The 15449-nt window shown below is 36.1% G+C and overlaps 1 protein-coding gene across 11 annotated transcripts in view; it reads right to left on the bottom strand.

Moving 5' to 3' along the window:
* The window catches only part of LOC5565521, a 129234-nt gene that overhangs the window by 15822 nt on the left and 97963 nt on the right, over positions 1-15449 (bottom strand). For 8 of the 11 annotated variants that reach the window (XR_002501857.1, XR_002501859.1, XR_002501858.1 and 5 more), the window contains 3 exons: positions 1127-1311; positions 514-835; positions 76-328 (listed from right to left, as the gene is read on the bottom strand). Coding sequence is in view for 2 of the 11 variants with exons in the window: in XM_021851910.1 (XP_021707602.1) it covers positions 76-328; positions 514-835; positions 1127-1311 (760 nt within the window). In the remaining 9 variants the exon portion in view is untranslated. The remainder of the gene's footprint in view (positions 1-75; positions 329-513; positions 836-1126; positions 1312-15449) is intronic. The other 3 variants (XR_002501860.1, XR_002501852.1, XM_021851911.1) reach the window with 1 other exon arrangement.

The following is a 15449-nucleotide window of genomic DNA, read 5'->3' as shown; positions in this document are numbered from 1 at the left end:
CAACCGGCAATGATGTGACGCTACGCGTTAGCCTATACCATAATGGTATAAGGTAACTTCTCATATGATACTCACCCCTTAATATGCTTAGCGATGAAAGTGTGATCGTTATAGATGTGCAGCTTGACGCCCTTGCGCTTCCAAGCCTTCTGCCGCAGGGCGACCTCGATTGGCACCAGGTAATGCCGCAGGATGTTGTTCTCCAACGTTTCTAGCAGCAGCGTGGACTCCTCGTGGACGAAGGTCCGCCCACTGGCATTCGAGATTCCCGACACGGCCGACGACTCGGAAATGGAAGACTTCCGCGAGAGGCTCTTGAAGATGGATCCTGTTGAAACCGGGGAACATCAGAAGGAGAACTCCAAGTAGATTGATTGTCGAAGACTACGTATTGAGGACATGCTGTGCTTTTGGCAACTCCATCCGATCATCTCTCAATACGTTAGCCTTCTCTCACATCTAGAGATTGAATTAACATCGAAGGAATGATAGAAAAAAAACAAGGACTCTTACGCTGATCCATCGAGGAACCGCGGCTGAGCGTCGACGAGGCGCTATGGATCTGGCCTACGTGCGTCGGACTGTACTGGGAGTTCTCCAGGGATTTGGACTTTTTCGAGAGTGACAGCTTGTTGCGCAGGGTTCCGAAGATGTTCCGTGGTTTCTTGTCCTGGGTTCGGTTGACGTCGTACGGGGAGCTTCCGCTGAGGGTGGCCGCGCTGAGGGATTGCGAAGCGGATGACAGCGCCGGCGAAACCGGGGTCGATTCGGAGTGGTGCTTAGTGCCATTCAAGCCGTAGTCGGTTGCTGCGGGGGGCTTTAGGAAGGATTTGTTCTGAAGATGAGAGACGAAAGAGACAACGGATTTGCCACGAACGGGACACACAGGAGAAGGGAATACCGAGATATTAGTAACAGAGATAGAAGGGTGTCATGCGGTTGTTGGGTTCTGTATCGAGACGTTTAATATCTGGTGTGGCGGATTCCCTTTTTAGGAATCCGAAGCGTGTGGTGTGAGAACATGAATTTGTAGTGTTAACACCAAAGCCAAGGTAAGCACTTTCAGCACACCAAAAGGTTCATTAAGGGTTTTATAGAAGGATACATCTAGAAAGAGATTACGTACCAATCGGTTGGTGTTGGCCATTTCGAAACGTTTGTTCCGTTCGCTGAAACTGGTGCTGGTGGTAAGGTTGGTGCCTGCTTTGGCCGGAGAAGTGGGCGCCGAAGAGACGGTATGCTTTCCTCCAGCTCCTGGCAGGGTGGCAGCCGCTTGGGCGGGGGTGCTGGTGGTCATCCTATCGATTCCATCTGTGGAGTAGACAATTTTCGAAAGATCAGGTTATTCCGAGGTTCTTTGGATGCCAAGACGCAAGAGCACTCAGTTAGTAAGAGAAACCTAAATGGCAAAGTTTGGTGAGATTTTTTGGTCAAAAGCTAGTACTAACATTATACGAAGATTGTAAAAACTTAAAAAAAAAATAATTGAGAATTTCTTCGTAGTGCTGATGAAAACATGCATTGGTTTGAATTACCAAATAAATTTGATGGTCTACGAAAGGAAAGTTTATTGATGTGAAATAATCTTGTTTGTGCTTTAATCAATATTGATTAACCACTAGTAGTCCCGGCAAACTTCGTCTTGCTATCAAGTAGGCTGTTGTAAACCGTCATGTAATCGCCCATACAAAATGATACATTTGTCTTCTCCCGACTTCCTCAAACTTTTTCCTCGCACGATCACGTCGCATCCCTTGTCGAGTGCAACTGTGAAAAACTTACGTCAATCGAGTCATCCGTTATCAAGCCATTTTGTGACATACAAACACCACTCCATTTTTATTTATATAGATAGATAAATAGATAGACAGATAGATAGATAGATAGATAGATTATCGAAAATTAACGGACTTAAGATTTCCGTACATGCATTAACATGCTGTGTCCCGACTCAGGGATCAACAATTTTAAAAAATATAACAAATCTACACTCTTAAAAATAATGAAAATAAAACCGGACGTAATTCACATTACGACTGAATGACACATGATGTAAGTGATGAAATGACGTATAAATGGATTCTGAAAGATGTATTGAAAGAAAAATGTAATTTTACATGATGAAGGACATGAAAACGATGCCGCTATGATTGTCATTTGCCGAATCAGACACCATCGTATTTAAAGTGTGACACAATTTCACGTCATTTGGCTCGCTTCTTTTATGTGCATTCAAATGACGTAAAATCGCATGATTTTTTCGGAGTGTGTAGGGTTAAATACATACAAACTGAAGTGGTCACGTTCTCCTGGTGCAATTTTCAGATTTTTTTTTTAAATTCTTACCCGATATTTGCCGAATCAGCCATGAACATCATTGTGACGGCCGAGGAAAAGCACTCGCAATAGTTTTACTATCACTTTATTGATAAATAAAGAAACACACCATGAGAAATCACTAGGGACAATGGAAATTCATGGACAAAATTATTGGAATTTCAAGGGTGATCAAGGTGATAAAATCTTAATTTCGGCTTTGTCACGGTCCCATAGTTTTAACCATATTTTACACAAAAATATTTGTTTATAATAAAATATCCTTTATCTGTGTGAATTTCATTAACATTATTTTGATTTCACAAATTAAAATGATATGTACTAATATCATGTTGTCAATGCAAAATTTAAAACAAAAAAGGCAAGCCAGGAAGAGGTCCAACTCGAAATTAAAAACATTTTTGATGGAACCTAGACTCAAAATGAACAAATCATTATCATGAGCAACAATTTGAATTTTACTACGATCCCACATTAATTCTCCAAGTTTAACTAATTGCGCGTTATTTCGTGGGATTTTGTATATTTCGCAACGAAGGCCAAATTTTGCAGATTTCCCTATAAATCGTTCTTAGGATTGATGATACCCCATTTGGCATAGGTCGTTTGCCAATTGTTGTTTTACACAATACAACTCAACAGGAAAGCTTATTATTTTGAAAATAGCAAATTCGATCATACAATCATTTGGTCAAACATCTATTTGGCCAAATATCCACATGCCAAACATTTATATGTCAAACGTTCATATGCCAAACGTTCCATCCCTTTACTAATGAAGGCTTTCAATCTGTAATCGAATCAAGATTTCGCTAGAAATCTGGCAAGAATCTCACCTGGAATCCGTCCGTGATTTGAACTAGAATTTGCAAGGATTTTTTCCATGCATCTTGCAAAGCAATCATAACAAAATTGTTTGCCGACAAGGTTCATATTTTTCTACTGATGAAGCTACTTCGCTTCCGATGGCACAGAAACCCATAGAAAAGGACACTATTTTCGAAGCAAAGCATATTCGCCTTCGGTCAAAATCAAGATACCGTTTTTCTCCGTTTTTGTATGGAGATTTGGTTGAAATGTTTCGCTGAAATATGTCATCAAATTACAAGGAAATGGCACTCAATTGCAATTCAATTTTAGCGTACTTCAATCTATTTATACCTCGTGAGTAGTAATGATTCTCTAGTTCGAGACCAGTTAAACCAGCTCAGATATATTTATTTGCAAAATTATTCATTTGAATACGGTTTATTCGTGCTGTTCGGAATTTGAATCAAGGTGTTCGGAATATGAGACAGAATGTACACAGTGTTCGGCATTTGAATCAAAATATGTTTCCATACTTTTACGTTAACTAAACAAGTTCAAATAAACAATTTTATCGGAACATCCAACAGTTAACAGTTGGACTATGCGGAAAAAAATACAATTTTCACAAATATCAGCTAACTTATGTATATCAGATGCATTTGAAGTCACTGTTGGCCTTAAGTGTTCAGAATATGAGTCAAAATGGTGCTTTCCTTGAGATCTCTGTTGGTACTAGCGAAGGAAACATATTATTCAGCCTATGCCACTCACATTGCTATATTGGGCGGTATGAATAAAATGTAGTAACATTGAGTTCACTACATTCTTGGTAGTAAATACAACATGTGGAACACGAGTGGAACATGTTTGTGTCATTATTCTTCACTATACCTTTCGAAAAACGCGTTGGTATAATAAGTCATTTTACAAAGCTAGTCAAACGTTAGGAGACCTGGTATTGAAGTTTTCTTTTCCAATCATCGTTATCAGTTTTCGCGATGATGATGGTTGATGACTGTGCGCCTTTCTAACGTAGCTTTTCATACAGGCGAAAACTTAAATAATGAATAATTTTTATAATATTTCTGATCACAAAAGTGATTTTTTTAGTGATAAATGGGTAACAAATTTGTAGCTGATACAATAACTACACAGTTAAAAATAATGAAGATTACACGTCGTGTAAACTACATTTATGCGATGTAAACATGACGTCATGTAAATTTAAGTCTGAAATAATGTAAAAATGTATATGTCATGTTATCACACAGGATCCTGCTGGATTACATGACATATAATTGAAGTTTACATGACATATCATGTAAATATCCATGATATTCCACGCTCCAATTATGTGCATTATATGTCTCAGAAATTTACACGTTTCGTTCGAACTGTGTAGGTGTAATCTGGCAGTAACGAAATTTTTTAGATCTCTGTTTTGCCATTTTCTCCATGTCCCCGTTTGGTATGACGAGACGTTGTTGAAAATCACGCTGGATTTTATCAGAACAAAATCCCAGGTCTCCTGTCAATTGACGCCGTTGCGACGATCAGCTGTTCCGAAACGTCTCGTAAAATGGCTAATAAGCCTCTCCACGTGCTATAAATTCGTTTGTCCTTATGACTTTTACTGTGCGCCGTGTGTTGGTGCTGTCTCGCTTTTTCTCACGGGCAACTTGGAAACAGGGCGCACAGTAAATGTCAAACATTTTATAGCATGCATAGGTTCATAGAGTTAGAAAACTATAGAGGATGAATGAGCCTATGCATGCTATAAAACGTATCTCTGCTTACTCTGCTATATAAACGTGTCTCTGCTTACGGGTCCATCATTCATTTTTGGCCCTTCAGACAGGATTATGATTGCATACAAATAGGGTAGAAGTGCCAATTATGGCTATAGTACCAAATATGGCAATAGTGGGAACAAAAAGAGATTTTTCTTATTGTTTTAATAGAATATAACGGCTAATATTCACAGGAACGATAAACCTATTTGTTTTTGATGATAACTAAGCCTTGATAAGAACATTCGTGCAATAAGCTTTGAAAAATGAACATTTGAAAAATTTTCCTCACACATATGTCACATTCTTAGCAGTTCGCTAAGGAACACCCGTCACGAAATTTATGTTTTCATCCGGTAAAACTACTTCAACCGATAAATGTATGTTGTCTAGTGAGAACAAATGAAGAAATTTAGCTGGTGAGCAACTAAATCTACTATTTTAAGTTGGAAATCGTGTTATTTCCACTATGTCGATAACTGGTACAAAGAGTGTATGAGAGCCCAATTATGGCGATACTCTGGAGGCGGTTTGTTTACATTTTTTGATCAGTAAAATAAAAGAAATAAAGCTATTTTACGGGTGACTTCCACGACGGGACGGTTCGTTAAGGCATTATCTTCATGATTTGTACTCAATTACCTAGATTTTTCAATCACACGTTCGAAAACGTTCACCAGCGGAAGATGCTAATTTCATGGTAGAGAGGAGCTTTCTGCGATACTCGATTTTTGAATTTTCGCTCTTTTTTCGTTAAAATTAGGCGCGGGAAAGGTAATGTGAGTTCATTAATGCTGTTTTGTATCATATTTTGCATTTTCACTACATTTTGACTCCTTTTCGAAAATTCATTTCCTCCAATAAATAGATTTAACATCAATTTAACACAATTTTTTTGGAAACATTTATGAGTAATCACTTCATTACTTATTAGCGTTGCATTATCATTCGTTCTGGATGATGTTTGACTTCATTTCGTGCAAATATTCGATAGTCCATAATTGGTACACTTTTATGTCGAATGATAGGAACGCTATTGCCATAATTGGTACAAAGACAACGCTTTTTAAAACCAATTTTTAAAAGCTTTAAGTTAATTTAGTACTAAAACTGTTTAATTCAACTGTTTCGCAAGGCTTCAAACTAGTAATTAACATCAACAAGTCATGCTTACGTTTTAGAAACGCGGTTAAAATTTGATTTTTATCCATACTGTTGACATATTGCATCCATAATTGGTACACCTACCCTAGTCATACAATCTTGAACCAATTGTTTCGTTAGAACAGATCATTGCTACCGATGGATACCTTGCAGCAATAGAGCAAAAGCAATAGCTTATATCATCATCATCATCATCAGATAGCCGTAGCGATGAACGCACAGCTATTCAGCAAAACCTAACTGAGGGTCGTGGGTTCGAATCCCACCGGTCTAGAATCTTTTTGGGTTGGCCATTTTCTAGACTTCCCAGGACATAGAGTATCTTCGTACCTGTCACAAAATATACACATGAAAAAATGGTCAATTGGCAAAGAAAGCTGTCAGTTGATAACTGTGGAAGTGCTCATGAGAACACTAAGCTGAGAAGCAGGCTCTGTTCCAGTTGGGACGTAATGCCAGAAAGAAGAAGACCTTTAATGTTAAAAAAGCAGTTGAAATTTTGAGGCGTTTAAATTTTTTTTAATGGTTCTGTCAGTACAGTTTTAGGATAATGTAAACATTATCATTTGAATAGGCGTTAAAACGATTTTCTCTCACAAAAGGGTGATTAGCTATGCCTTCGTCGTTTCTGAACAAAATCATTTTATTTTTCTGCAACGAACTTCATTTATTGAAAACTATTGAACAAGTTGTAAGGGAAAACAAATATTCAAAAATTAGGCATAATGTTGATAAAAAATCTACCGTTGTTGGTATAGAAATGGGTCAAAAATGCATATGTCCATGTTGATTGTTGAATAACTCTCATGATGTGACCTGAAATATTCTTTTTGCTATTCCGTTGAATATCAGCCTACTTTTTATTAACAGAATGGACCACATAACGGTTTACTTTTCCTACCAAATAAAACAATGCTGAAAAGTTCTACTTTTCAGCACTGAAAACGATGCTGAAAAGTAGCACTTTTCAGTTCTGTTTTCGAAGTAGCCAAACTAACAACTGAGTGCGTCCATATACCATCATTAAATTTCTCTGGCTTGCTCAATGGCTTCATCAACTAGTAATTCTGTTTTACATCCGTCGGATGATCCAAATCCGATTCAGATAAAGGATTCTGGTTTGGAATTGGATCATCTAGCAGAAGTAAAGGAGACAATCAGTTTACTCTCTAAAAAGTTACGATCTTCATGCAGTCGTACGTGTAAGCAGTCTCGAACAAAACTGAAAAATACTTTTTTGAAATACAAAACAATAGTAACTGAGGAATGTATTATGAATCGAGTATACTCAACAAATTTATAATATATAAACACATAGATATTAAGAACACAATGTAATTTAGAATGGTCTACAAAATGCTTGACGTCAAATAAATAAATAAATAAGTTCGGCAAATGAAAAATTAAGTGAACAATAAAGTAGACAACTGTTTGCGGCGTCTTATCTGGTTCGTGACAGCCAGTCAACTTTATCAGAGCCTACGTGATTGAAAAATATGAGGCTCTTACACGCATCCACGTGGATTGTCTAGAAACATTTTTATGTTCCTAGAAATAATCCAACTTGAATGACAGTTTTCGTAATTGCAAAAATTGTTGTAAGCAACTCGTTGCAAAACTCGATTTTTTCAGCACTCGTCGTAATTATGTATGTCTCGTGCTGAAATAAACATCATTTTGCAACTTGTTGCTTGAATAACTAGTGAGCAATTTCTCATCGTAATAGGCTGTTTTCCATCACGTCAATCTCGCATGAAACGGCCTACTTTCCCGCACTGAATTATGCAGTGTCGTGATAGTCATTAAGCAACTGAAATCGATTGGGCATTGATTATTACGTAATGCTTCTCCATTACGCAGCTGTTTTGAGTTGTACACAATACGTTTTTAATTGTATACAATAGAACAATTTGCAAAATAATTGTTAATTCATCCTTGTATGAATTCTGATACCCTCAAGTGGTCTTCTACGAGATTTCAAAACTCGTGCTGTAAAAATGATCATTCTGCAACTTGATAAAAGTATTAAAATTGACCCACTCTCACCCCATCGAGTAGGTCACATTAGTAAAAGAAGCTGTATTTGGTCCGTATTAGGGGCCCAGATAGCCGTAGCGGTAAACGCGCAGCTATTCAGCAAGACCAAGCTGAGGGTCGTGGGTTCGAATCCCACCGGTCGAGGATCTTTTCGGGTTGGAAATTTTCTCGACTTCCCAGGGCATAGAGTATCTTCGTACCTGCCACACGATATACGCATGCAAGAATGGTCATTGGCACAGTAAGTTCTCAGTTAATAACTGTGGAAGTGCTCATAAGAACACTAAGCTGAGAAGCAGGCTCTGTCCCAGTAGGGACGTAATGCCAGGAAGAAGAAGAAGGAACAAAGCTGAAGAAACGTCCTCTATTCAAGTTGCTTACTTAAATCAATACATTCGTAGTGGGACTGACATGCGATTACTTTACATTATGAGACAATTCGATTTGGTGTTTTTTTTATCTCAAATTCACCGACCTCGTTAAAGCAGCTAAAGGATCATTGGAAGATATGTTGAAAACTGATATCACAGATAACAGAAGTTTATGTCCGATTGTAAAACTGTGTAAGGTCTTTTCAAATGGCAATACAAGTAGCAACATCGTGCTGGCGCTTTTATCGCTAAGTTCCCATGGCGATGTTTGTGGTGAATATGAAACATTTCAAAATACTTATATTCACCACTAATTGACGCAATACGTTGTGTGGCGGCGCTAGTGTTTTCAACGTGTTTTAGTTTGGAGATTTACACAAGTTTTCAGAAGATTTTTGTTCTAGCATAAACATCTGTTATCTGTGCTGATACCAACTCATTTTTGATCAAAATGCAGATGGGGCTGACTTTCAATTAACGGCAACCTTTTTAAACGGCTCCCTAAAAAGAGCAATTTAAAAGGTGTTACTTTCAAGCTTTTTTTTTCGATGATTTATTTTAAAATTAGCAATTTGTCCCAGATATTTAATTGCCATTCATCTTACCATCGAGTAAGAGTACTCCATTACAATTGTACTTCAATGTTTCGAATATTTGCTGAGATGTTTAGATAACGTTTTGACTCATTCTTACGTCTCTGACCCATTGTCACCCCCTTCGATGGTATCAACCCAAAAAGTCATCTCTGTATATTTGTTTATCGATCGAAAACGACGAAGATATAGCTTGGTGGCCATTTTGAATGGAAATTTTTTTATGTCTATTTACTGTAAATTTCACCATAGATCCAAAGAGTTTTCCAGATACGTTCCAAAGAGTTTTCAAGGGATCTCAAAATTGTTTAACGAGGTTCCTAGGAGTCGAGGGTATCTGCTATATATATAAACCCCTGGGAAGCATTTAAGAACACCCAAAGTGCTGTCAGTTCAATCGAAGTCGGCGTCGAAACAGCAAGCACACTGCGAGCGTGTTGTACGGTTTTACCGTACGTGCCGTCGCATTGAGGATTTTTCGACTCTCTCAGTCTCAGTGCCCTAGTGTACAAAAATAATTGACGGGCCAAGGATACGAAGCAGTGGACCACGAGGATCCAGAATTGTATCTGGAAGATGGACAGCGCTCTTGTGAGAGCGTCGCGTCTAAGTTGCTTCGAACGGCTTATTAGGGCCTCTTCTCCAATATCCATTGACGTTTTTTTTTTGAAGAATAAATAAATAAATAAATAATTTTTTGTCTTTCTTCTTTCTTCTTTCTCTTTCTTCTTGGAAGTCTTTCTGAGAGATCACCGAAATGGTTATTAGTGGTTAGCTAATAAGGCTTTAGTGCAGTGATGCTCAGGCTCATTTTCAACCGCCTGTTTTTAGATCGAAGATAGTTATCCGCAATGATCAGTGTGCTATGCATGATAACTTTAGGGGTAGTACAACCCTAAGACGAGACTCGCGGAGACGGTCTTCTTTTTCTTTAATTGCTGAGTTTTTTTCTTATTCCACTCTATGTTTTCATCAATAATGCGCCAGTTTGCGTTCCAGTACAAACCTTTGAACGAGAGATCTAGTAGGCTTGAACATTCAGCAGATCAAAAATTTGAACGCAAAGGAGCAGAAAATGAATGTGAAATGAAAATCGCTTTCATGCTAGATTCAAAACAAATTTCAATGCAGAAAGCTTAACAAAAAATGTTATGGAGTATTTAAGGTTCCATACATTGCACTATGGTCGGGCTCCATATAAAGCGGCGAACAAAACTATCAAAACACTTTTTTGAGATTTTTATGGTTTTTATCATTTTAAAATATACCTCATGTATTATATTATTATGATTTTCAATTGAAATTGAACTAAAATTTAAATTTTTTTGACTTTTATGACATCAAACTGACTGAAGTCAAAAAATTGAAAAATGTAACAATAAAATAAAGTACAAAATTAATATTTGAGGAATACAATATTTTCCCAAAGTTACGCACTATCTGAAAGCTTATGGTTCAACACTTTTATCGAGCATGAAGATGGAAAAAAATGTTTGGTTGAAGCTTTAATACTGTTCAATATTACACTTTAGTCATTTTGATGATTTTGAACATGAAAAACAACTCTTGTCGCGTCATGTCGTCGCAATTTCGCATATTGCACTTTAAAATGCATCCTTAGATCTTACAAAAAACGTTTAAATTTTTTGCAGAAATTTGCTGATTTGCAAGTTAGAGCTATTTGAATAATTCAATATTTTCATACAGTTTGACGATATTTTGCATACAAAGTCGATATAAAATATATTTAACCACTCTTCATACATATTTTGATCAAACTCGGTAAAATACAAACAAAATTTGTGCTTTCAGCCAAATTTTATTGCATTTCTAATACAACAATTAAAAAAAAGTTACGTAATAAGTGAATAATCCCTTCTGAAACAATAAAAACGCCAAATATTTCATCGATTAAGGCGATAAAACTAGTTTTGGCCAAACTTTGTTTTTTCTTGACAATTGTGCATTGTGAATTATATGAATTCAATATAGTTTGAAGTAGTTTTCTAAAGCTTTGGGCTTCACTGTGCATTTTGAATTGAACGGGCCGCTCGTGAGCAGCGTCAGAATCTTGCACGAGAGTCCACACTGAAAATAATCCACACGTTCGATCCTAATTCTTTTCAACGTGGATCTGTCGTGTCAAATGGCAAGGTGAAATAACGTGTAAAACTTGTGGTTCTGTTAAGTCTTTTACACATAATTTGAACGTGTTTAACAATGGCGGTATCCATCACTAGTAGACCTAGTTTGCCTATGATGACATGGACTCACATTCGCCATTCACGCGTGACATGTTAAGCAACATGTTATTTTTGGGAAAACCGGGCGCCCATAATAGGTGCCTGGAATCGAAAAATCACACAATCGCTAATACATCCTACAGCAAATATTTCGATTATTTGTAAATTAACGTGTTTTACATCTGAATTTCGATTGTCCATAGCGACTGGTTTTACATCATCGATTAATGTGTTTTACAATTAGTGAAAATTCACGTGTGAAACACGTTGATCGAGCTTGTAGAATGTTTTCAGTGCAATGTTTACTGCGCACAATGGTCGGGCTCCATATAAAGGGGCGGCCAAAACTACCAAAAACTTTTTTTTAGATTTTTATGGTTTTTATCATTTTAAAATATACCTCATGTATTATATTATTATGATCCTTAATTGAAAATGAACTAAAATTTAAATTTTTATGACTTTTATGACGGCAAACTGGCTGAAGTCAAAAAATTGAAAAATGTTACAATAAAATAAAGTACAAAATGTATAATTTAGTAATGCAATATTTCCCCAAAGTTACGCACTATCTGAAGCTAGTGGTTCAACACTTTAATCGAGCATGAGGATGGAAAAAAAATATTTGGTTGAAGTTTTAATACTATTGAATATTGCACTTTAGTAATTTTGATGATTTTTAACATGAAAAACAACTCTTGTCGCGTCATGTCGCCGCCATTTCGAATATTGCACATCAAAATGCATCCTTAGATCTTACAAAAAAACGTTTAAATTTTTTGCAGAAATTTGCTGATTTGCAAGTTAGAGCTATTTGAATAATTCAATATTTTCATATATTTTGAAGATATTTTTCATACAAAGTTTATTTAAAATATATTTTACCACTGTTCATACACATTTTGATCAAACTCGTTCAAATACAAACAAAAAATGTGCTTTCAGCCCAGTTTGATAACATTTTCAATGAAAAAACCTTTTTTCAAATAAGTTACATAATATGTGAATAACCCCTTCTAAAACAATAAAAACGCCAAATAACATATTAGGTTTACACATTTCATCGATTAAGGCAATAAAACTAGTTTTGGCCAAACTTCATTTTCTCCGACCATTGTGCTGCGTTGGGTTCAAAATGCATCACTGGTACAGCCTCTTGACGAAAACTTGTACGAAGTTTATCATAATCAGGATATCCAGACGACACGTGCGGTCCGCGGGCTGAATTTTGGCTACCATGGCTTTAGTGGGTTCCTAAAAAGATTATTGGATTTTATAAAAGATCATTTTTAGTAGATTCTAAAAGGTTGGTCCGTTTGACGGATTTCTGGGGTTGTTGAGATAGTGATTCCTGATGAAGCTTTGTCTGGATTACTAGCATGACTAGCCCTTGATCTATGACAATGTTCTTATTAGGCCCCTGATTTTGTATGGATTTCTTCAGATTAACAGTGAATTCTTCCAATCACCCCCAATAATTTTTATGACAAGATATTTGATAATAAATAAACAGTAGAATCCGTTAAGTATACTTGATCAAATTTTAGTTTAGTTGGGATTCTTCATAAAATCTTTGTTGGAAGATGCAATCTTGGATTTATGCATTATTCATGGATTTATGCATTTATGGATTACCACAAATAATTCATATTTAAATTAATCAAGTATTAGGTAGATCTTCATATTCATCCATAGTGTATGAAAAAGGAACAAAACTATCAAATCGCAGGTTAATTTTTGATCGTTTTTTTTTTAATTCTTGGGGATCCGGTAAAAATCCGGGAATTGGAAAACTGATTTTTAATGGACACCCTGATATTATATAGTATAAAATAAATGGGAGATTGGATTTTAAAACTTTTAAAATTGTGAACCACCCTAATTATGATGTTTCGTATTACATATTTGGTCATGCCAAGTCATTTCCGTAAATACTTGTGTTTTTAAAGCAAATTGCTTTTATTGCGACAGAAGAACAAGTTCTGTCTCCATAACTGAATTTGATGTAGGATTTCAGCTCCTACCTGGCACTTATGCCCCATAATACTGAAACGACCCCTTTGAAAATAACTACTTGATGTCTGGATCGGGAAGCAATAAAATGCATAAACATGTGTTGGCACAAATTAATAAGGTCCGAAATTTGCCATGTTTCGGGCTATTTGAACCAGTGACTACATGTTTCAATATACAGTCAGCAACGCCAACACTCAGTAGGATCATTGATTTATTATTGAAGAAATTTGGATCAAAAGCTTCCGAGCTTCTTAGTAGTGCTACTATAGGGACAATTGAAGCTACTGGTTTCGGCGCTGCAGTCTTGGGTAATCAAAACGACTGTTTTAGATTTTTCCCGACTTTTCGACTCTAATCTGACTCTTCTTCAGGGGTACAATTCTGTTTTGTTTGAAGAAGACTCGTATTAGAGTCAAAACGTCGATAAAAATCTAAAACAGTCGTTTTGATTACCCAAGACTGCAGCGCCGAAACTAGTTGCTTCAATTCTCCCATATCAGTCGAAATCTCCTCGCTTATATGAACAATAGGCTTACTATAGGTGCAATGGAGCTTAAATTTTAAGCAAAACTTTTTATTTCGATAATTTTTTGAACAAAATCGGGCTGTGTGTCAATAATACTTAGATAAATAGCTTCTGACTTTCATTACAAAAAATATTTGGCAACGATTTATTGAAAAACGGCCGTGAAAAGCCAAAAAAACGGCATTTAGACTAATTCTCACTGAACTGTACATTTAGAAGTTATGAGGTCAGTTTTAATGAGTCAACATTAAATAACTGAACAGTAAAAGGTAAATCGAACAAAACATCAAAACCTTGACGAATAAAATATAACGTAATCTCCATCCAAATGTATTTTTCCATTCTGAATGTGATTGCACATGAATTGTCAAATAATAGATTGGGAACCCTTTATAAAAAAATCTACACTCTTAAAAATAATGAAAATAACTGCGGACGTAATTCGCATTATGACTGAATGACACATGATGTAAGTTATGAAATGACGTAAACATGTGTTCTGAAAGATGTATTGAACGAAAAATGTAATTTTACATGATGAAGGACATGAAAACGATGCCACTATGATTGACATTTCCCGAATCAGACACCATCGTATTTAAAATGTAACATAATTTCACGTCATTTGGCTCGCTTCTTTTATGTGCATCCAAAAAACGTAGAATCACATGATTTTTTCGGAGTGTGTAAAACATAATCATGATAAACTTAGTAAACCACAAATAATTTTCCAGTTCTGCCTCAAATTCCTCTGTGGGTCGATATCGATACATGGAGGATTCACTAGCCTACTAGATGTTAGACGAAAAGCGTTAATCACTAGAAACCCCTAAATCATTCAAATATGCCGGTTAGTACGGTTAGTGCCAAAGCAGTGCGTTCAAAGAAATATCTTTACTCACATATATCGCAACATATAGTAGGTGTACAGTGTCGATTGAAAGACTCAGTAAAAAATAAATGAAGACATGGTTCTTTTTCTCTTCCAAACAAATTTCAATCTGAGATATGTATTTATATTCTTTGGTTTTCGTGTTTACAATACATTAAGCTAAACATACAAGTAGAACAAAGCTTTCGTTTATGTTATAAATTTGTAAAATTTACAACTCGTGTCTAGAAAAAAAAGTTTCGTATTTTCCTTCAAAATTACCAAGTTCAAAAAAAACCTGTAGAACTTTTCAAAAACCTAGCGGCAAAGCAACACGAAGCTCCACCTTTTGCCGCTAGGTTTCTGAAAAGTTCCAACCACGTGTTTCGTACAAAAATATCATTCCAGTAAGTAAAAATTTTTCAATGAGTGGCAAACAAATACCTCCGAATTTGCCCCGGTCGTGTCGATACGTTCCACAAAACCTAATAGGTGTCTTTTATCTGTTACTTAATTACAATCTTATTGATGAAAGAAAGGTATGAAATAAATAATGATACAAAATCTATGCGCATGAGTGACCTAAACAATCGTCGAGTTTTTCCAATTATTTTCCCTAGTCATTAGCTACAACAATGTTAACAAATCAGTTTAGTAGTCTGAAACAATAGTAGAGAAATAAAGAAAAACA

The sequence above is a fragment of the Aedes aegypti genome, chromosome 3, assembly GCF_002204515.2.
Source record: "Aedes aegypti strain LVP_AGWG chromosome 3, AaegL5.0 Primary Assembly, whole genome shotgun sequence".
In the NCBI taxonomy this organism is placed as follows: Eukaryota; Metazoa; Arthropoda; class Insecta; order Diptera; family Culicidae; genus Aedes; species Aedes aegypti.
This window is presented reverse-complemented; position numbering and strand designations above follow the sequence as displayed.